This window comes from Anas acuta, chromosome 28, assembly GCF_963932015.1.
Source record: "Anas acuta chromosome 28, bAnaAcu1.1, whole genome shotgun sequence".
NCBI classification, from domain to species: domain Eukaryota; kingdom Metazoa; phylum Chordata; class Aves; order Anseriformes; family Anatidae; genus Anas; species Anas acuta.
In genome coordinates this window covers 1935965-1956031 of record NC_089006.1, presented here as the reverse complement: position 1 = coordinate 1956031, position 20067 = coordinate 1935965, and the positions used below count along the sequence as shown (strand labels likewise).

Genomic DNA, 20067 nt, shown 5'->3' with positions numbered 1-20067 from the left:
GGAGGGCGAGGGGCTGGGGGGCTGCGCCGGGGGTCCCCAAATGGCCAAGGCTCAATTTTGGGGACCCCCGTCAGGCATGCCCCTGTGGGGACACGGCGCTGTAGGATGGGGCTGCGACCCCACTCGTGTGACGGCCCCGAGCGTGGGGCAGGGTTTGGGGTTTAGGGGGGGGACGGTGCTCGCCCCGAGCACCCCCGGAGGGCGCGGGGAGCCCCGCTGGGGGCACGGTGCCCCCGTTGGGTGCTGGGCTGACCCTGCCCGTGGGAGAAACTCGGGGTGGAGCGGGGGCCTTCCAAACCACCCCAAAACCAGGGGGTTCGCTTTTGGGGTCCGTTGGTTGGGGGAGCAGGAGAAATAAAAGCCCCCGGGGGGCGCCGCTCTTTAGGGTCAGGTGCCCCAAGGCCCCGGAGCCGCTTCTCGAAGCCGCCGGCACCGTGGGAAGGGGGCGAGGCGAGGGATTTCTCCCCCCACGGGGCTCCTCGGGGTGCTTTTATGGAGAGCAGGGGGGCAGCCGGGGCCCGGGGGGGTTCCCACTTGGGCTCGGCCTCCCTCCTGGGGGAGTTTTTGGCCAGGGGACGACCCCACAGGAGGCGTTTCCCCGAGTCCTCGTTGTTCGGAGCCGCGAGCTGCCCCGCCGCGGGGCGCACGGCTCGCCTCCACCAGGGCGTTTTGGGGAGCAGACGTCCCCTCGGGGCAGGTTATTCCTTATCTCACCCTATACCCACACCTCGCCGCCCCACGGGGCAGGTTATTCCCTATCTCACCCCATACCCACACCTCGCCCCGCTGTGGGGCCGGCTGTTCCCTATCTCACCGCCGTACCCACATCTCGCACCCCAAAGCCGCTCTCGGCGGCCGCTGGCGCATCCAGCTCAGCCAGGCCGGGTTTATCCGGGGCTGATCGGCCCCGGCGGCGCAGGCGGGGAGTTTTTGGGTAGGGTTTGGTGCTCGTCCTCCATCCCGAGCCGCTCGCTGCCTTTCCCCGCAGGCTCCGGCCCCGTTCGTGGCGGATCCGGGCCCTGCGCCGCGTGGGAACCGCGTTTCCTTCGCGGGGGCTCGGGATCCCGGCCCCGGCTGGCTCCCTCCTCGCTCCCACGGCGCGCTTCCCTCGCGGGCAGGGAGGGGAAGGATGACACGGGCGCTTTTTCAGACCAAATCGGGTGTGAGGAGAGGGCTCCCGGCACGTGGGGCTGCTGCTGGCGCTCGGTGACCCCCGCTGGTCCGGTACCGACCGGTGGCATTCGGCAACGGGGCTCCGAGCGGGGCGCTGCCCCCTCCTCGCCTCTCGTGGCCCCTCGTGCTGCTGCCGCCGGTCCCCCACGGGCACGGCTCGTGGCTCTTGAGCAACGGGAGCCTTTTGGACACGCTCCCGCGGCACAACTCCGGGCCCTTGCCCTGCTTGGCACAACCGGGGCACTCCGAGGGGCCCCGCGCCGCGCTGCGGGTCCGGGGACCCAAGCGAGGGGACCGGGGACCCAAGCGAGGGCCGTGGCCGGACCCTCGTGTCCCCTCCGTGGGCACATTTTACAAACCCGAGGTGCAGCTTCCCCGTAGGGACCTGGCATTACCAAAATTTGCAGCACGCAGACAATTAGAGACGCGGGGAACGGCGCCTGCTCTGCAATAAACGAGCAGGGCTGCTGCGCTCGCCGGCTTAATTTTGTATTTTTTATTTTTTTTTCCCTTTTTCCTCCTTTTAATTAAAATCCTTAATTTAAACAAAGCTCTCGCAGAATCCCCTGCCTGCTGCAGCAAGGTTGCTGCTGCAGGAACCCAGGGATTTGAATTTGGTTAGCTGCAGCGTGGACAGGGCTGGGGGGGGGGGGGGTGCTTTGCATCTGATTTGCAAAATGGAAATCGGTACCCACGGGCCGAGGCTTCGCTCCGCCGCTCTCCTTCGAAAATAAAAACTAAAATTAAATAAACAGGGAGGAGATTTGCTGCAGAAAAGCCCCAAAATGAGCAAGGTTGGACCGCAGCCTCCTGGCACTGCGGGGTTTTTTTTTTTTGGCAGCCGTGGGGGGACCCCGGTGCGGACGGGGCCGCGCGCCCTGCGCTTCGCTCCGCCGGCAGCACCCTGGCGAGGCTGCGATGTGGCTCTGCGCACAAACTTGGGAGCAGACCCATCATTACGAGCTTCCCCCCGTGCGTCATCGCTCAGCAGCCGAGCGGCCGGGCCCCGCCGCGGGAGCAGGGGGGCATTTTTTGGGACTGAAGCCGGCTCCCGCGTGGGCAGGACGAGGAAGCCGCCGGGCGCTGCACGTGCGCCGGGGCTGGATGCGGCCGGGCAAACGCCGTCTCCTTCTGCAGCGCCGTGGGATGGAGGGGGGGGGGGAAGGGGAGGAAGTTGAATCATTTTTAGCTGAAATTCCTTCCTTCCTTCCTTCCTGTCCCCAAATATCGGGAGGCGGCCGGCACGGGAAGGGCTGCGGCTGGGCAGGGCTGCGGGCTTGCAGCGGGGAGCGGCGCATCGGCGCAGCGCTGCCTCCACCGCCGCATCCCGACGCCGTGCCCGCCGGGCAGCGAGTCGGGCACCCCCCGGGACACGCATTTCCCTCCCCAAGTTGTGGTTTTGCCGTTGTTTGCCCCGATTTATCGCTCTTTCCCGCAGCTTTCGCCCCGCCGGCGAGGCCCATGCCGGCGCGCCCGTGTCCGAGCGTCGTGTCCCCGGGGGGGGGGGACTGCAGGCAGCAGCCATTTGGAGCCCTGGAAGGAAAAAAAGAGCTGGAGGCTGACCCACTTTGCGGGTTTGATTCCGTTCCCCTCTTAATTTTTTAATTGTGCCGTTCTCTCTGCGTGGGCTCCTCAGGTGGCAGCGCGGGCCGGGCCCTAGGTGCTTGCTCCAGAGCGTGGGTGCTGATTTTTCTCCCTTTTTATTATTTTTTTTCCCACTTTTTTGAGTTGAATTGGCCAGAGCGCCCTGTCCCCAAGGAGACAAAGAGGGAAAGGAGCTGGGCAGAGCTGGCGGTGCCCACCTCGACCCCGCCGGGTGCTGGGCTGCCCTCGTGCCTCGCCGTGGGGGCCTCAGCACCCTCAGCGTACTGCCAGGGGGGAGATCCCAACCAGAGATGATAATTGAGCTAAAAATAGCCAGAATCGGGGCAAATAACCTCAGCCTAGTAACGTGACGTGCCCTGGGCCCAGCGGAGCGTGGGACACCCGAGAGGTTGGGGGGGGACGGGGACGCTCCGAGGGCCGGTTTGGAGCGGGGGAGCGGCCGGAGCCTGGCCCTGCTCCTGCTGTGCTGGGACCCGATGAGTCAGGGGCGCTGGCGTGAGTCAGCCGGCAATTCCCGAGGAATTTCGGGCCCCGGAGGAGCCTGAAGGGCAGTGGAGTTAAAACTTGTAGGAAAACCTGAGCGCCGATCCCCCTGCGGGTGCTGGTTTGGGACCCGAGTTGGGCCGGCGCGAGCGCTCGCGCAGCCTTTGGTTAAAAACGGCCCCGTTTTGGCTCCCCGTAAGTCAATTAGGAAGAAGCTTACACAAAGCCGAATTAAACGACTCTCGGAGACAGAAATAAGCTGGCGCTGGCCTGGCTGCCGCGGGTCGTGTGGGAAGGGGATCCCGCTGGAAGCGTGGCGTTGGCATCGCCCCACATAGTGCTGGGGCAGGGCTGGGGGCTCTGGGCGCACGCGGGCACCTTTGGGCACCTTTGGGCACCTTTGGGCACTTTTGGGCACTGGGGAGCTCGCCCTAAAGCCGGCCCTAAAAGGCTGCTCGGGCCCCAGCCTCGTTCGTCAGCACCTCCCCTCTTAAGTCCTCGCATCCGGGGCGATGCCAAAAGAGGAGCCCGATCCTTCCTTGGCCTGGATAAACGGCGCCGCCTGACCGGCCGGGTAATCCCGCGGGTAATCTCAGCGGGATCGCCGTGCCCCCCGTGCCTCCCGTGTGCCAGGAGGGAAAGCTGCCTCGAGGCTCAGCTCGAGGCTGGGGGGGCTTAGGGTTTGCTTGCAGGTCTGCTCCCAAAGCCCTCGAAGCGGGGCCCTGTCCTGTTTTTTCCCATCTCTAAACCCTCGCCAAATCTCCCAGGCCACGGGTGCGTCCCCAGGCCTGATTTCGTCCCCTTTTCAGCAAGGGAGGCTGGGTGACCTGCTGAAAACGGGACCGAGGAGATCAGAGGCTGCACCCTGCTGGCTCTCCGGCTCGGCCGGGGGGTGCCAGGCAGGGAGGGGCCGCGCAGGAGAGTGCTGATCCCACGGAAAGGGGCGCAATTACCCCAGCGCGCCTGTAATTGTGGTTTCGGGAGCCGTTGCGTCTTGGAAAGCGGCAGCGAGGCTCCGGGGCTGGCGCTGTCGTGGGCTCCAACTTTCCGTCCCCTGGGGGAGGTTTGGGGCCGTGCGGGGACCCTGCTGGGTGCCCCCCACCTCCCGCAGCCCGGATTTTGGTGCCGGCACGGGGCAGCTTGGCGCAAGCTGGTGCACGAGATGGAGCACCAGGGGTGCCGTGCGCTCCCAGGGGCTGCTCGCTCCCTCCCCAGGCTTCCCGCAGCCCCTCAGCCTCCTGCCCCCCGTCCCTGCTCCTTCCCAAGGCCGGGAGGACTCGTGCAGGCGGCGTCCGAGTCTCCGAGGCGGTGCCAGGCAGGAGGAGAAGCCCCGGAGGGAGCGCAGGACGCAGGGAGGTGGTTTTGGGAGGTGGTTTTGGGGTCCCGTGAGCGGCTGCGTCGCGTGTCCCTCCTCTTGATCTGTTCGTCTCCTCTTTCCACCAGACACCTTGAGCATCCCCAAGCCTGGTGGTGGGGCTGGGCTGGGAGAAACGTTTTCCTGAGGCCAGGGGGATGGATGGGTGCCAGCTGCTGATGCTTTCCAGCGCCGGGCATTGGTTATTGCCGAGAAGGGAACAGGTCCTGGGGTCCTGGCGGTGCCATGGGGTTGCTCCATCCACCCGACCCCGCTCTCCTCCTCCGCAGGTTGAGCAGCCTGTCTTCCCTGGGCGATTCGTCTTCGGAGCGGAGGTCCCCTGGGCACCGCCGCCAGCCCTCTGACTCCTCCGAAACCACAGGTGGGCTGCGCTGCCCCTCGGCGGCTTCTCCAGGGGGGTGCTGAGCACCCAGCAGCACCCAGCAGCACCCAGCACTGGTTGTGCCTCTCATCCACACCCCGGGGCATGGCTGGGGAGGGAAACGGGGTGCCAAAAAGCCCCTGGGGGGCTGCAGAAGAGGGGGTGGCTGCTGCTGCTGCCAGGGGGCCCAAGGAGGGGCTGTGACCCCCGAAACCGGGTGCACCAGGGGGTCCAAAGCTCGGAGCCTCACTTTTTATTCCCCTCCCGTCCCTCCCCAGGCCTGGTCCAGCGCTGCGTCATCATCCAGAAGGACCAGCATGGCTTCGGCTTCACCGTCAGCGGCGACCGCATCGTCCTGGTGCAGTCCGTGCGCCCAGGTGAGGTTCCCCCAGAGAAGGGAGGAGATTTTGGGGTAAGACTACCCAGGGACAGCGCCAAATTAAGGTCAGGGCCCCCCTCCCAATCCCCCCCAGTGCAGCCGGCGGGTGGGTGGCTGGGGAATTCCCTTTGGCGAGCCCTGGGTAAACACAGCCCCAGCAGCTCTTGGCGCTGCGCTGCCGCTTCTGCTGTATAATGACTTTGCGGGGTGGCGGGGCTGGGAGCAGCAATTTAGACAGACAATGAGCTGCTTATTTTACAGCGGATGTTCCCACCTCCTCCCCCCCCCTTCTCCCCCCCCCCCTTCGCTTTCTAGCCCGAAAGCCAGGAAAAATGAGAATATAGGGAAGGGAAAACGCTGCGAGTTTGGAGAGCTGGGGAGCGCCGCGGCTCCTCTCTCCTGCACCGGGAGCTGCGTGGAGAGAACCCCCCTCGTCCCAAGGGGGATGGGGATGGGGACCCTCAGTGCATGGCCAGGGGTGCGTGGGTGCCCCGGTGAGGATAGGGGGGGACTCCTGGACCCCCCAGGCTCCTCCAGCTGCCAGCAAGGCGAGCGCTGAAGCCGGAGGAATCCCGGCAATCCCGTGGACTTTCCACTCCCCGAGCTCGCTGCCGTGTCTCGGGTCCTTGGCCCGGAGTCGGGAGCTGATGGAAACATTTCCTCTCGGTTTTGGCTGGGGAGAAAAGAGCATTTTTCGCGTCTTTTAACCTCCACGGCTTTGTTACAGAGCCGGGGAGGGGGGGAGAGGAGGCAGAGCAGCGCTGCTCCTCCTGGATCCCGCTCCTGCCTTTGGATGGAGGCGGCTCCGGGGACGGGCAGGGGGCCCTGGGGATGGGGGGAACCCGGATTTGGGGGTGGGGGGGGTCCCAGCTCCAGCCAGGGCTGGAAAAAGCTGGGGCTGGGGGGCTGTGCAGGGCTTCGTGCCACTGCCCTGGGTGACGTCCCCGTGTCCCCACTGTGTGGCAGGAGGAGCAGCCATGAGAGCCGGGGTGCAGGAGGGCGACCGCATCGTCAAGGTGAGCACCCCCGGACCCCCCCCTCGCCGCTGCTGCCCCCCACGCCCCAGCCTGACGCTGTTCCTTTCCTCCTCTCCTCTTTTCTCCTCTCCCCGCCAGGTGAACGGCATGATGGTGACCAACAGCTCCCACCTCGAGGTGGTCAAGCTGATCAAGTGTGAGTACGGACGGGGGCTCTGGAGGAGGTGGGGGGGGCGCATGGACACAACGGGGGTGGCTCAGCCCCTAATGGGCACGGTCTGCCCCACGGCAGGGAAAACATAGCCCTAAAAAAAAAGAGAAGCCAGGCAGAACCAGCAGCTTCTCCATCCTGCCCGTGCTGCTGTGGTTTTCCCCCTGGGTGGAGGGCACAGGGGTGCCTCGAGCCCAGAGCTTTCCATCCTTTTTTGCTCCTGGGGGGTCGAGGCTCATCGTAAATCCCCAGCTGTGGGGCATAAAGATGGGGAAAAAGATGAGAAAACCCGTCCTGGTCCTTCCTGCACAGGCTCACAGGGACGGGGACGTCACCACCCCAGCACCGTGACGCTTGCCCGATTTTTGGGGTCCAGGCAGTGAATAACACTTCTTTTTCTCTCCATCCCCTTCCCCTCCTGCTCCCGGCTCCTTCCAGCTGGTGCCTACGTGGCTCTGACCCTCCTGGGCTCCCCCCCGCCGTCGGTGGGGCTCTCCAACTCGCAGCCAGACGTCAGCACGCCGGGGGCTCCCCGCCTCGCCCCCGCTTGCCCCCCGCCACCTCCACCCCCTCCGCTCCCACCACCGCAGCGCATCACCGGCCCCAAACCCCTGCAGGTCGGGCACCCTCCCCATTGCTGCCCCCCTCCCTGCCTGCCTCCCCCCCTGCGTGGCCAGGGGGGGCAAGATGTGCAGAGCTCAGCCCCTCTCTCTCGTGCCCCCCCCTCCCTCCCTTGCAGGACCCCGAGGTCCAGAAGCACGCCACGCAGATTCTCCGCAACATGCTGCGGCAGGAGGAGGCAGAGCTGCAGGTACGGCGTTTTTCCTCCAAAGAAATCCTCCTCCCGGGTGGATTTTTCCTCCCCTGGGGGGCACCTCGCCTCTCTCAGCCCCTCATCCCAGCTCGCAGCATCCCACAGTCCGCAGCGTCTCCACCAGGCTGCGCTGGCATTTGGGGAGAGGGAGGATATTGGGGTGCTGACCCGCAGCACGCGGGTGCCCTCTCAGCCCGCTGACCCCTTCAGCTGCTCCTTTTCCCTTTTCTCTCGGGTTTTGGGGTGAGCTGAGGGGCTCGGGGCCCTGCTGAGCATCCTCTCCTCTCCTCTCAGCGCTTCTACGAGGCGTACAGCCGCAACCCTGCCACCGTGGTGGAGGAGCAGATCGAGGGGGCGCGCCGGCGGGTCAGCCAGCTGCAGCTCAAAATCCTCCAGGAGACCGGCGGCTCCGTGGTAGGTTGAGATGTTTGACAGTTTTGGGGGAAATTATTGGGAGTTGGGACGTCCTGGTTAAGATTCGGGTGTCCTGGGGCTGCAGGTGGCCGGGCATGGTGGCGGAGATGTTTGCGCTTCCCCAAATTTTCTGCTGTGGGTGGGAGCTGCTGCAGCTGGGTGTCCCCTCGCTCCATCCCCGGGTGTCCCCACGCGCTTGGTGGCGTCCCAGCACCTCCTCTCCTTGCAGGATTCGGGGCGGCTCTGCGGGGACCCCGGCTTGGCCGCTTTCAGAGCAGCAGAAGGTGAGCGGTGCCGGCAGCTCGGCCCTTCCCCGTCCCGCTGCGTGGGGCAGTCCCAAACGCGGGGCTCAGCCTCGTCTCCGTTCCCAGGCCGCCTCTCGCTGGACTCTCAGGACGGTGACAGCGGCTTGGAGTCGGGCACCGAGCGGTTCCCCTCCGTCAGCGAGGTGAGAGCGAGCCCCAGCCGCTGCTGGGGGGGGGGATAAATGGGGTTGGAAACCCACTGCCCCTCACCCGGGGGGGCTGAGGACAGCGGCGAGGCTCGGATGGAGGGCGCTGCGCACCGAGGACCTGGCTTTGTGGTTGTGATTGCTTCTTCACCTTCTGAGCCAGCTGAATTCCTCGTAACGCAGTCTCAGCTCTGAATTTTTGGGTGATGTAAGACAGATCCTGAAATGAGGCGCACCAGGGCTCGTGGTCCCAGTCTTAAATCCCTCCCAGTAGCCCCGGAGCACGGATGTGGTGTCCAAGTTTCCCCAGACCCATTGCGAACGGGGTCTGGGGGTCTCTGAGCTGGAAACTGCCCCCGAGACAGCCCCAAAAACCTCACCCGGGTGGGCGAGAGCCGCCCCCAGCCCCGTCCCCTCCGTCACCTCACTGTCATCCCCAGCAGATGTCCCTGAACCGCAACTCCGTCCTCTCCGACCACGGCCTGGACAGCCCGCGCACCTCCCCGGTCATCACCTCCCGGCTCTACCAGCACCACCGCCGCCAGGGCTCCGACACCCCCTTCGCCCCCACCGCCGAGCAGGTAGGACGGGGACGATCCTGCCCTGGGGGTGGGCTGGGTGCTGGGTGCTGGGAAGGACCCGGTGGGTGTCCCTGCGCTCCCCAAAGCCGGCGCCTGGCTCCCAGCACCGTCCCCCATCCCCTGCAGGGATCGGAGCGCACGGGACGCCCCCTCATCATCGGGCCGGAGGAGGATTACGACCCGGGGTACTTCAACAACGAGGTAACGGCGGCCAAATTCTTCATCCCATTTCATTGGGGTGGCGGGATGGGTTCAGGGGACGGGGCTGGCACCCCTCCCACCGCCTTCCCTTTGTCACCAGTGCCCGGGAAGCGGTGGCATTTAGAAATCCACCCAAGGAGGGTTTCAGCCGTGTTGCCCCCGTCACCCAGCCCCTGCTGTCACCTCTCCCACTTTGGGGACGGGAATGTCCCCAGTGGAGCCAGCGGTGCTGCTCCAGGGTCAGCCGGTGGTCCCAGTGGGGTGGGAAATGGGGAACAGGGGCTGGGGTTGAAGGCAGCGCTGAGCTGCGGGGTGGGGATAATTTGGAGAATTCGGTTCCTTCCCTGCCTAACCGCTGCTTTCTCCCCCGGGTCCTGCAGTGCGACTCCCTCTTCCAGGACCTGGCCAAGCTGAAGTCGCGGCCGGCGCACTTGGGGGTCTTCCTGCGCTACATCTTCTCCCAGGCTGACCCCAGCCCCCTGGTGAGACCTTACAGACACAAAATTGGGGGGGGAAACATCCACGGGGCAGCGCGTTCGGGGTCCCGCAGGGCGCTGACGTTTTGCAGAGCGCCCTGGCGAGGCGCAGGCTCGGCGCAGAGCTCCGGCAGCCGGCTCCTGCTGCAGGCAGCTGCCAGCCAGCCGCGTCCCCAGCTGTGCCTGCGGCGAGGGGAAAGCCCAGTGTAGGGTTACACGGCCTCCCCTTCCTCCCAGGCGTGGCACGGGGAGGGTGCTGCCCTCCCCGGACCCCCGCCATCGTTTCCTGTTTTACGGCCGTAGCGTTTTCACCTTCCTGCCTCGAACCCTCCCCTCTCCTCCCCTCCCCGCTGACCACCTCCGCTCTCCCCTCCTCGCAGCTCTTCTACTTATGCGCAGACGTGTGCCAGCAGGCGGCCGCGAAGGATTCCCGGGGCTTGGGAAAGGAAATCTGGAACATCTTCTTGGAGAGGAACGCGGTGAGGAAGCGGGGCTGCGAGCCTGCCTGGGGAGGGGATTCGGCTGCAGAGCCAGCCTCGCACGTCGGTGTCACGTCCCTTGCACAAGGGCCCTTTTTGTAACGGCGTTTTCGCCGCTGCCGTCGCTTTGCTGGTTCCTCTGGTTGCGTAAGGAGCGTGCCCCCGCGTTGCACAACGGGAGCAGCCTCGGCACCCGGCAGCTCGGGGCAGGAGGGGCAGGAGAAGCAGCAGGAGCATCCTCCTGGCAGCGAGGATGGGGCTCGGGGCTCTGCCGTTCGCCCTCCTGGGGCACCTGCTGCTTGGAGGAGCAGGTTTCGCTCCCGCTGCTCCGGAGGATTTTGTATTTTGGGTGCTGAGTGCCGGGCGTTTGTGTGTTTGGGAGCGTTGAGGCTCTCAGCTCGTGGCTGCAGCAGCGCCGGGTGGTGGTGCAGGAGCACGGGCACCTTCCCCAGCAGCTCGGTGCTGGTGTGAGCGTGGTTTCAGCACCCCCCAGCCCCTTCCTGCCCTGCTCGCTGCGTGGCAGAAGCGGTGCTGAGCTGCTCTCGTGTCACCTTCCCTCCCCAGCCTCTCCGAGTGAAAGTGTCGGAGCAGCTCCTGGCTGAGATCGGTGAGTGAGGAGGGCGAAGCTCTCACAACCTGCCCCGGGGGGCAGCCAGGGGATCCTCTGCGCCCTTCCCTTTGTGCTGCGGTGCCACCAGCTGCCCTCTTCTGTCCCCCAGAGACTCGCCTGCGGAACGGGGACGATGTCCGAGCCGCCCTCTTTGAGGCTCAGGAGATGGTGATGCCCGAAATCCAGGAGCAGATCCAGGATTACAGGTGGCCCAGCGGCACGGAGCTCCTCGTGCTCCCCCCTCCCCGTTCCAGCACCCGGTGCCCCGGGCTCGTGGCGCTGAGCCCCGCGTGTGTCCCCAGGACGAAGCGCACCATGGGCTTGGGGAGCCTGTACGGGGAGAACGACCTCCTCGACCTGGACGGGGACCCCCAGAAGGAGCGGCAAGTGGCCGAGAAGCAGCTGGCCCAGCTGGGTGACATCCTGTGAGTGCCCTGCCACCTCCCCGGCCTTACTGGGGGAGACTGGGAAAGGGATTTTGGAGCGGGAGCTGGGCGCGCTGGCATCGGGGGGACACGGGGGGGAGGAAGGGCTCGGAGCTGGGAGCACCCCACTGGGGGCTGAGCAGGGGAACCCCTTCCCAAGAAGCTCTTTCATCCCTCCCTGTCTCTCTTTCCAGGTCCAAATATGAAGAGGACAGGAGGTGAGTGACCCTGCACGTGGCAGGCGTGCGCCCAGACGCGGCTGCGCTGCGGGCGGTAGCTCAGGAGGCAAAAGGGGGGGGGCTCAGACAGGAGGTGTAGGGGCACCCCCTCCCCGTGCTGGCCCAGGGCACCCTGTCCCAGTGCCGTGCGCCCCCGGGGGCTCTCGGGGTGGCCCCGGGGAAGGAGCAGGGTGAGCGCTCACCTCAGGGTTCCCCAGCTCACCCTCTCGAAGGCTTCCTGCCCTTCTCCTCCCTTCTCAGCCGTCACCTCCGGGCACCCCACACCCGTCCTGGCCTCGTTCACCCCCTCCACCCCGCACCGCTGCGTCCCGGTGCCTCCCCCCCAGCTCACGCTCTGCTCTCTTCCAGCTCCCCCATGGCCTTTGCCCTCAGCACGTACATGAACCACACAGGCATCCGCAGCCGGGAGCCGCGCGTGGCCAGCGCCAGCGAGAAGGCGCAAGCCCTCCCGGACAAGGACAAGTGGCTGCCCTTCTTCCCCAAAGCCAAAAAGGTGGGGGGGGGCCTGGCTGGCTGGCTCGCAGCCCTCGGGGATGGTGCTGCCCCTCCTGAGGTTGGGGTGACACCAACGTTCCTCTCGGGTGTCCCAACAGAGCAGCAGCGCGAAGAAGGAGAAGGATGCCATGGAAGACAAGAAGCGCAACCCCATCCTCAAGTACATCGGGAAGCCCAAAATCTCCTCCCAGAGCAGTGAGTACCGGCACCTTCTGGGACTCCGTTTCACCACCGCCCTGCTGCCGGAGGAGACCTGCAGCCACCCGCCTGCCCTTGGCTCCCCTTGGCCCGCAGCAGGCACCTCTCAGCAGCTCCCCCGCCGCTCTCCTCCTCCAGCCGCCCGCTGGGATCCCGTTATCTGGACCGTCCGTGCTCCCACCTGGCTTTGAGGGGAGCAGGAAGGGATCTGAGCTGAGCTCTCCCCAAAATTCATCCGAAATAACCCCATCCTGCAGGCTGCCAAGGCCCAGGAGCTGCTGGGGTGGTGGAGAGCCTCCGCACGTGTGCCCCCAGCCGTGTGTGTTCCCCTTCCTCCCCTTCTGCTTTCAGTTCTCATGCCGTCAGCTCACTCGCTCCCTCCCTGCCTCCTTCGCCGCTGAAACGCAGGATTGATTTGACATCTCATTTTTGTTTTTCCTTTCAGCATTTCATGTCCCTTTGTCCCCTGTCGAAGGTAAAAGGCCTCTTCTTTTATTTGCCATTCACCTCATGCGCTTGGTTTTGGTTTATCCCCCCCCCGAGGCACCCAGCGTTGGGGCGGGAGGAGGGCGCGCGCGCGCTCGGGACGTCTCCCCGGTGCTCCCCGCTGGCCTTGGGGACACCCCCGTGCTGAGCTCCTGCAGCTCCTCCTGCCCACCCTCACCAAGGTCCCTTCCTCGCCTTCGCCCCAGCAGTCAAACCCGGCAATGTGAGGAACATTATCCAGCACTTTGAGAACAACCAGCATTACGAGAGCCAGGAGCCCGGCACGCAGCGCCTCTCCACCGGCAGCTTCCCCGAGGACCTGCTGGAGGCTGACGGGTAGGGTGGAGGCTGCCGGGTGCCCTCGGTGGTCCCGGGGGCTCTTTTTGGCCAGGACCCTGAGTTTTCTTGCACGTTTGTGCCCCTGGTGCCTCTCCGGGCTCGGCCTGACCGCCCCCGGCTTTGTCTCCCCGCTGCAGCTCCCGCGCCGAGGTGAAGCTGGGCCGCTCGGAGAGCTTGAAAGGCCGTGAGGAGATGAAGAAATCTCGGAAAGCAGAAAACGTGCCCCGCTCCCGCAGCGACGTGGACATGGACGCCGCAGCCGAGGCCACCAGGCTTCACCAGTCGGCGTCGTCCTCCGCCTCCAGCCTGTCCACCAGGTGGGAGCCGCTGCTGGAGCACAAGCTGGGGGGGGGGCCTGGGTTCCCCATGGCCTTCAGGAGGGATTTGGGATGCTCAGGGGCTTGAAACTTCCCCTTGGGCTGAGAAAAAGCCTCCTGGGCAGGCTCCGTGGGTCGAGGCCAAGCGAATGGGACGGTGGCTGCAGCGCCCGGGTGCCCGCAGAGCTCCGGGGCTGACGTTTGTCATGGGAAACGGGGGGGAAAATTGGGTTAAATCCCGTGGGAAACGCTGCAGGGTGGGCAGAGGGGGCTCGCGGGTGATGCTCCTGTCCCTTTCCCAGGTCGCTGGAAAACCCCACGCCCCCCTACACGCCCAAGATGGGACGCAGGTGAGTGGCCCGGCCAACGCTGCCATCGCCTCTACCGCGCCGGTTCCCTACAGAGCAGGAGGGGTCACTGTAGGGGGGACCTGGGGGGGGGTCAGAGGGGCTCTGCCTAGCTTCTTCTCCCTTCCCACACCCCCGGGGCCTTGGCCAGAGCACAAGGGGAAGCGACGCCCAGGGCTGCCCCCGGGAGGGAGTCCCCGGAGATGCCTCCGGCTTGGCGCAGTGCCGCTGCGTAAAGGTCAGCTCCCCGTCCTCGGGGGGTAGGGGGCACCTCTGTTCCCTTGTGTCTCACGCAGGAGCTTAATGGACCTATGTAGCTGGCTGCTGGGGGACCTAGTCTGTTAGCTCGAGAGTCAGAGGCTTGTGCTTCTTGTGCTGAAGGTCCCGGGTTCAAGCCGAAATAGGGCCCAGGTAGATATTGGCTGTGCCGGGAGTGCTGCAGGCGGGCGGGCTCGCTGGCTGCCGCGGCCGCGGCGTACTCCCACCGCCGCCTTTCACCCTCCCAGGAGCATCGAGTCGCCCAGCCTGGGTTTCGGCGTCGACCCCTTCCTTCCTCACCTCCTGGAGGACGAGCAGGGGCAGCTCTCGGACCTGGAGCCCGAGCTGGACTCGCAGAACTGGCAGCACACGGTGGGCAGGGAGGTGCTGGCCAGCCTGCCGCAGAAAGAGATCGACCGGCAGGAGGTGATCAACGGTAAGGAGCCGGGGGTCTCCCGCCCCCATCGCCACCTCGGGGGGGCTCCAGGGGGACGTCCCCAAGCCCGCCTGCCTCTCGCGCAGAGCTCTTTGCCACGGAAGGGTCTCACCTCCGCATCCTGAGGGTCCTCGACCTCCTCTTCTACCAGCGGATGAGGAAGGAGAGCCTGCTGTCCCGCGAGGAGCTGGCGCTGCTCTTCCCCAACCTCCCCGACGTGATCGAAATCCACAGTGAGCCTCCTCCTCCTCTCTCTCCCTCCCCGCAGAGCTGGCAGCACCGTCCCGTCCCTGCCCTCTCCTTTCCCTCTCCTGGTGGCTCTCCAGAGCCTGTTAAATTCGGGGATCTGCCGGTGCCCACCTCCGGGATGCCCGAGCGTCGCCAACCTTTGCGTGGCATTGAAGGGCGGGCGTCGGTGCCGCGCTCCTTGGCAGGTTTCCTTCGAGCATCCAAGCTCATTTCTCATTTTCTCACATCCTCACCCAGATTCTCTCTCCGAATCCATGAAGAAGCTCCGGGAAGAAGGACCAATCATCAAGGAAATCGGGGATCTCATGCTGTCTCGGGTAAGGAGGGACGGCTCTTTCTCCGTGAGGATGGACGGCGAGGGGTAGAGGGGGCTCTGTGGAGCCAGGGCACTGGGGGTGGACGAGCTCTGGGAGAACACAGATGGGGTCAGGGAGGGGAGGGCCAAGCCTGGTGGTGACTGAGACCCCCACTGTGCTCCCCCCCCCCCCAGTTTGACGGCCTGGCCAAGGAGGAAATCCAGCAGGTGACCGCGGACTTCTGCTCGTACCAGTCCATCGCCCTGGAGCTGATCAAAACCAAGCAGCGCAAGGAGACCCGCTTCCAGATCTTCATGCAGGTTGGCTCCTCTCCTGGGTCTCTCCTCGCTCCAAGGCTCTCCCGGCTCGCCCCCGTGGCACTTCGGAGCCTTCATCCTCTTCCTCCCGCCCTAGGAAGCAGAAAGCAACCCGCAGTGCCGGCGCCTGCAGCTCAAGGACTTGATCATCTCCGAAATGCAGCGCCTGACCAAGTACCCGCTGCTGCTGGAGAATATCCTCAAGCACACCGAGGGTAGGGGCTGGGGGGTGCCGGGGGGGCACTGGGGGGGCACCGGGGGCTGTGCACACCTCAGGCAGCTTTGGGCCGTGGGGCTCGTGCCTGTCCCTTGTCACCCGGAGCCAAAACTGGGGGCTGTGGGGAGGCCGTGCTGCTTTTTGGCCAGGCTGGGAGGGCACTGGAGGGAAACTGGGAGGAAACTGGGGGAACTGGGGGGAATCCATCTCCTCCTGACTTGCTCTCCGCCGTCGCAGCGGGCACCTCGGAGCACGACAAGCTGTGCCGAGCCCGGGACCAGTGCCGGGACATCCTCAAGTACGTGAACGAGGCTGTGAAGCAAGCGGAGAACCGACACCGCCTGGAGGGTTACCAAAAACGCCTGGACGCCACCTCGCTGGAGAGGACCAGCAACCCCCTGGCTGCCGAGTTCAAGGTAGCCCCCAGCTCCTGGGGGGACCCGGGGGGGGGTCACCCAGTGCCGGCCACGCTCACACCACCACCCTCTGCTCCCCCTCTCAGAGCCTGGACCTCACCTCCCGGCGCATGATCCACGAGGGGCCGCTCACCTGGCGCATCAGCAAGGACAAGACCGTGGGTACGGAGCTTTTTGGAGAGGGACAGGGAACCCCAAACCTTTCACCCCTCTGGTGGCATTTTGGGGACCCTGCGAGGCTGGTGGGCATGCCCACGGGGTCACCATCCCTCCTGGTCCGCAGACCTGCACGTGCTGCTCCTGGAGGACCTGCTGGTGCTGCTGCAGAAGCAGGACGAGAAACTGGTGCTCAAGTGCCACAGCAAAACGGCGCTGGGCTCCTCGGACAACAAGCAGAGCTTCAGCCCCGTCCTCAAGCTCAACTCGGTGCTCATCCGCTCCGTGGCCACAGGTAGGGCTTTGGGGACCCGAGGCGGGTGGCGGGGGGACCTCCGTGTCCTCGAAGCACCCCCCACTTCTTCCTCCTCCTCCTCCTCCTCTTCCTCCTCCTCCTCTTTTCGCCCCGCGCAGACAAGCGAGCCCTCTTCATCATCTGCACGTCGGAGCTGGGCCCCCAGATCTACGAGCTGGTGGCGCTGACGTCCTCCGAAAAAAACACGTAAGGAGCAGCGGGGACGGGCGCTGGGGACGTGGTGGGGGGGGGGCTCCTCTGGGTGCGCCCCCCCCTCCCACCCCAGCCCCAGGAGCTGAGGGTGCTGCTCTGGGGCACCCAGGTGGATGGAGGTGCTGGAGGAGGCGGTGCAGAGCTCCACCAGGAACGCCACCTTCCCCCCCAAGCGCCGGACCCCCGAGCCCACCCGTGCGACCCCCTCCAGGTGAGCACAGGGGGGGGGGCTTACTGGGAACCGGGGCTGGAGCCCAGTCTGTGCTGGTTGGCACTGGGGGGGCAAGGCCAGCGCGCTGTGGGGTCCCTCAAACCCATAGGGCTGGGGATGTGGTGCCCCCCTGCTCCGAAAGCGGCTTGCTGGGGACCTGGGGGTGGCCACCACGGCCCCCAGCCCCTTATCACTGCTGCCCCCCCCCGCCTAACCCCCTGTTTCCATCCTCATAGCCTGGTGTTGCCGGACTCCGACGTCTCCCCCATCCTGTCCCGAGGCTCCAGCTCCGCGGCGGAGGCGGAGGAGAGCTCCTCAGGTGAGCCCCCCCCGCGCCCCCCCCCAACTGCCCCATCCCCGGGGTGGGGGGCGCAGCTCCGAGCCCTCCCCGTGTCCCCGTGTCCCCGCAGCAGACGACAATCCCGCCGAGCTGCTGGGCCAGGAGAAGCCCCCGGTGCTCCCCCAGGAGCCGCACAGCAGCGAGGTAGAGGAGGAGGAGGAGGAGGAGGAGGAAGGGGAGGAAGAGCCCGCGGGGGGGGCCGGAGCCCTCCCGCAGCCCACCCCGCTCTCAGCCGAGGGGCTGGCAGAGGCGGCCCTGGAGGACGGTGAGCACCCCCGGGGAGGAGCTGGGGGGGGGCCCTAGGGAGCAGGTGCTGGGCTCGGCACCCAAAAACCACCTTTTTTCCCCCAAAATCTTTATCCCAGTGGAGAACCTGCGGCTCCTGCTCCTGCGGAGGCTCCTGCCCGGCCGCGACGCCGAGCCCGAGGACGACCTGACCCCCACGCCGTCCGTCAGCGGGGGGGGCCAGGGCTGGGACTCGGTGCTCTCCAGCCAGGATTCGGTTTCCCAGGAGCTGCTGGCCGAGCCCCCCGCGCCCCCCCAGGAGCCCAAATCCCGAGCCAGCTGGGGGGGGGACACGAGCGAGACGGGGCCGGCACCGGAGGAGCCCGGCGGCTACAAGGTGGTCCGGAAAGGTAGGGGGCTGCTGTCTGCCCCCCCCTCACCACCCCCCCAGCACCGGGTAGGGGTGCAGGCACCTGGGGACCCCCCCCCCTTTCTCCTGTACCTGCCCCTGGATGCGGTTTGGGTGCTCGCTCCCTGCTTGCATGGGGTCTGCTGGGTGCTGGTGGGTGCTGGTGGGTGCTGGTGGTGGGGTGCTGGTGGTGCCAGGATTGGGGTGCTGGTGGTGGGTGCTGCTGGGTGCTGGTGCTGGGGTGCTAATGGGTGCTAATGGGTGCTGGTGATGGGTTCCTGATGGGTGCCAGGATTGGGGGTGCTGGGGTGCTGCTGGTGGGGTGCTGCTGATGGGGTGCTGGTGGTGGGGTGCTGATGGGTGCCAGGATTGGGGTGCTGGGGTGCTGCTGGGTGCTGGTGCTGGGGTGCTGATGATGGGGTGCTGGTGGTGGGATGCTGCTGGGTGCCACTTTTGGGGGTGCTACTGGTGGGGAGCTTCTGGGTGCTGGTGCTGGGGTGCTGGTGGTGGGATGCTGGGGAGCTGCTGGGTGCCAGTATTGGGGTGCTGGTGCTGGTGGGGTGCTGGTGGTGGGATGCTGATGGGTGCCAGGATTGGGGTGCTGGGGTGCTGCTGGGTGCTACTGGTGGGTGCTGGTGCTGGTGGTGGGATGCTGATGGGTGCTGGTGCTGGGGTGCTGCTGGGTGCTACTGGTGGGGAGCTGCTGGGTGATGGGGTGCTGCTGGTAGGATGCTGATGGGTGCCAGGATTGGGGTGCTGCTGGTGGGTGCTGGTGGGTGCTGGTGCTGGTGGGTGCCACTTTTGGGGGTGCTGGGGTGCTGCTGGGTGTGCTGGTGGTGGGTGCTGGTGATGGGGTGCTGATGGGTGCCAGGATTGGGGTGCTGGTGCTGGGTGCTGGGTGCTGGTGGTGGGTGCCGGTGGTGGGTCCCGCTCACCCCCCCCCCCTCCCGCCCCCCCCCCTCTCTTTTCGGGGTGCGCAGCCCGGGCTCAGGAGGGGGTCCCGGAGGCCCCACCCTCTGCAGGCAGCAGCCAGGCAGACCCCGAGCTGCAGGAAGGAGGCGGAGCTCGTGTAGATGGTAAAGGGACCCCCCCCGTGCCCCCCCCCAAAAAAAAAATTCCCAGCCCGGGGGGGGGTCCCCATGTCCCAGGAGCTGTCCCCATGTCCCCAGTAGGGACGCGCGGCCCCGTGATGGGGGGGACACCCCCGAGTCCCTGGGAGCCCCCCAAAGGGGACACTGGGGGGGGGACACATCCCTGCTTGGGGGGGGGGGGGGGCACGACCCCAGGGAGGGGGGGCCGTGTCCCCAAGCACCGTGCCCCCCCAGTGGATGCCACCGAGCCCCCCCACTGCCCCCCGATCCCATGGCTGGATCCTGCCATAAATCCCCCCCCCCAAACTCCATGGGGCCACCAAGCCCCCCCCCAATGCTCCCCCCCCCCCCCATCACCCCAACTCTGCTTCCCCCCCCCCCTCTGCAGGCAACTACTTCTACGTCAGCATGCCCCTGGGACCCCCCAAGCCTGCGCCGCCCCCCAGCCCCCCCCGGGGCTCCCCCTTCCAGGACCCCCCCTCCTGCCTCAGCACCTCCGAGCCCCCCCCGGAGCCCCTCGGCCCCCCCCGCGACATCGACCTCATCTTCCGCACCATCGAGCAGCTCACCCTGAAGCTCAACAGGCTGAAGGTGAGCCCCCCCGTGGCGGTGGGGGGGGCTTTTTGGGGACGGGGGGGCCACCCCCAATCCCCTGCCCCCCCCCCCCTAACTCCGTGCCTTTTCTTTTTGTGCCCCCCCCCAGGGCCTGGAACGAGCCCACCGGGAGCTGCTGCGCTCCCTGGGCCACGGCCCCTCGCCCGACGCCACCCCCGGGGGGGTCCCGGGGATGGGGGGGTGGCTCCAGCGGCCCCCCAGCCCCGAGGGCGGCAGCCCCCTGACCCTACGGAGCCTGCAGGGCCCCAGAGCCAACACACCGGGTGAGTGGCAGTGCCTGGACCCCCCCCCCAGCCCCCCCCAGCCCCTTTTTTTCCCCGTCCCCCCCCCCGTTATCCCCCTTTTTACCCTTCTCTCCACCCCCCCCACCCCCTTCTCACCCCTTTCCCGTGCCCCCCCCCACTTCTCATCCCCTTCTCCCCCTCCCCTCGCCCCCCACCCTCTTCCCACTGCCCCCCCCACCCCTTAACCCCCCTCCCTCGTCGCCCCCCCCTCCCTCATCGCCCCCCCTCTCTCTCACCCCCTTTTTCCCCCCCCCTCTTTTAGGCTGCCGAGCCCCCCTGGCCGAGGACCCCGCTCACACCGCCGACCTTTAGCCCCTCTGCGGGGCGTGGGGGGGGGGGAATCTCCCCCCAAAAATCACTCAAAAACCGTGGGGGGGGGGGGTGTGAAGCTGCCTGCCAGCCCCCCCCCCCCACACACACCCCCTGGGGGTCGGCAGCGAGCGCGAGGACCCTCGAGCCCCAGGCTGCCGGGGGGGGGCTCCCACTGGAAGGACGGAGCGCGGGACCCCCGCCCGCCCCCCCCCCTGCATGGCAGCCCCCCCCCCCCCGCGCCCCCCCCGGCCGCGAGAGCTGGATCTAGTCTGTATAAATGCACTTTGTTTC

General features: G+C 66.7%; 1 protein-coding gene across 8 annotated transcripts; it reads left to right on the top strand.

Moving 5' to 3' along the window:
• The first annotated feature begins 4861 nt into the window (after positions 1-4861).
• On the top strand, positions 4862-19846 carry ARHGEF11 (Rho guanine nucleotide exchange factor 11). 8 transcript variants are annotated; one of them, XM_068662724.1, is made up of 40 exons: positions 4862-4997; positions 5276-5374; positions 6343-6392; positions 6492-6549; positions 7003-7181; positions 7304-7375; positions 7673-7792; positions 8022-8076; positions 8164-8240; positions 8687-8824; positions 8951-9025; positions 9406-9507; positions 9882-9980; positions 10545-10587; positions 10700-10796; positions 10893-11015; positions 11210-11233; positions 11603-11747; positions 11848-11944; positions 12393-12422; positions 12643-12769; positions 12910-13089; positions 13392-13439; positions 13943-14130; positions 14217-14363; positions 14617-14696; positions 14870-14995; positions 15090-15207; positions 15447-15625; positions 15712-15787; positions 15909-16076; positions 16196-16283; positions 16399-16500; positions 16737-16819; positions 16911-17105; positions 17206-17475; positions 18455-18550; positions 18954-19156; positions 19269-19443; positions 19727-19846. In XM_068662724.1, exons 1-40 carry the CDS (start codon positions 4862-4864, stop codon positions 19774-19776), a joined length of 4518 nt encoding a protein of 1505 aa, XP_068518825.1. In that variant the 3' UTR covers positions 19777-19846. The 8 variants fall into 8 exon arrangements, with proteins under 8 accessions (XP_068518825.1, XP_068518822.1, XP_068518823.1 ...); XM_068662721.1 differs by having other exon boundaries at positions 12640-12769; XM_068662722.1 differs by having other exon boundaries at positions 8684-8824.
• Positions 19847-20067: the final 221 nt, after the last annotated feature.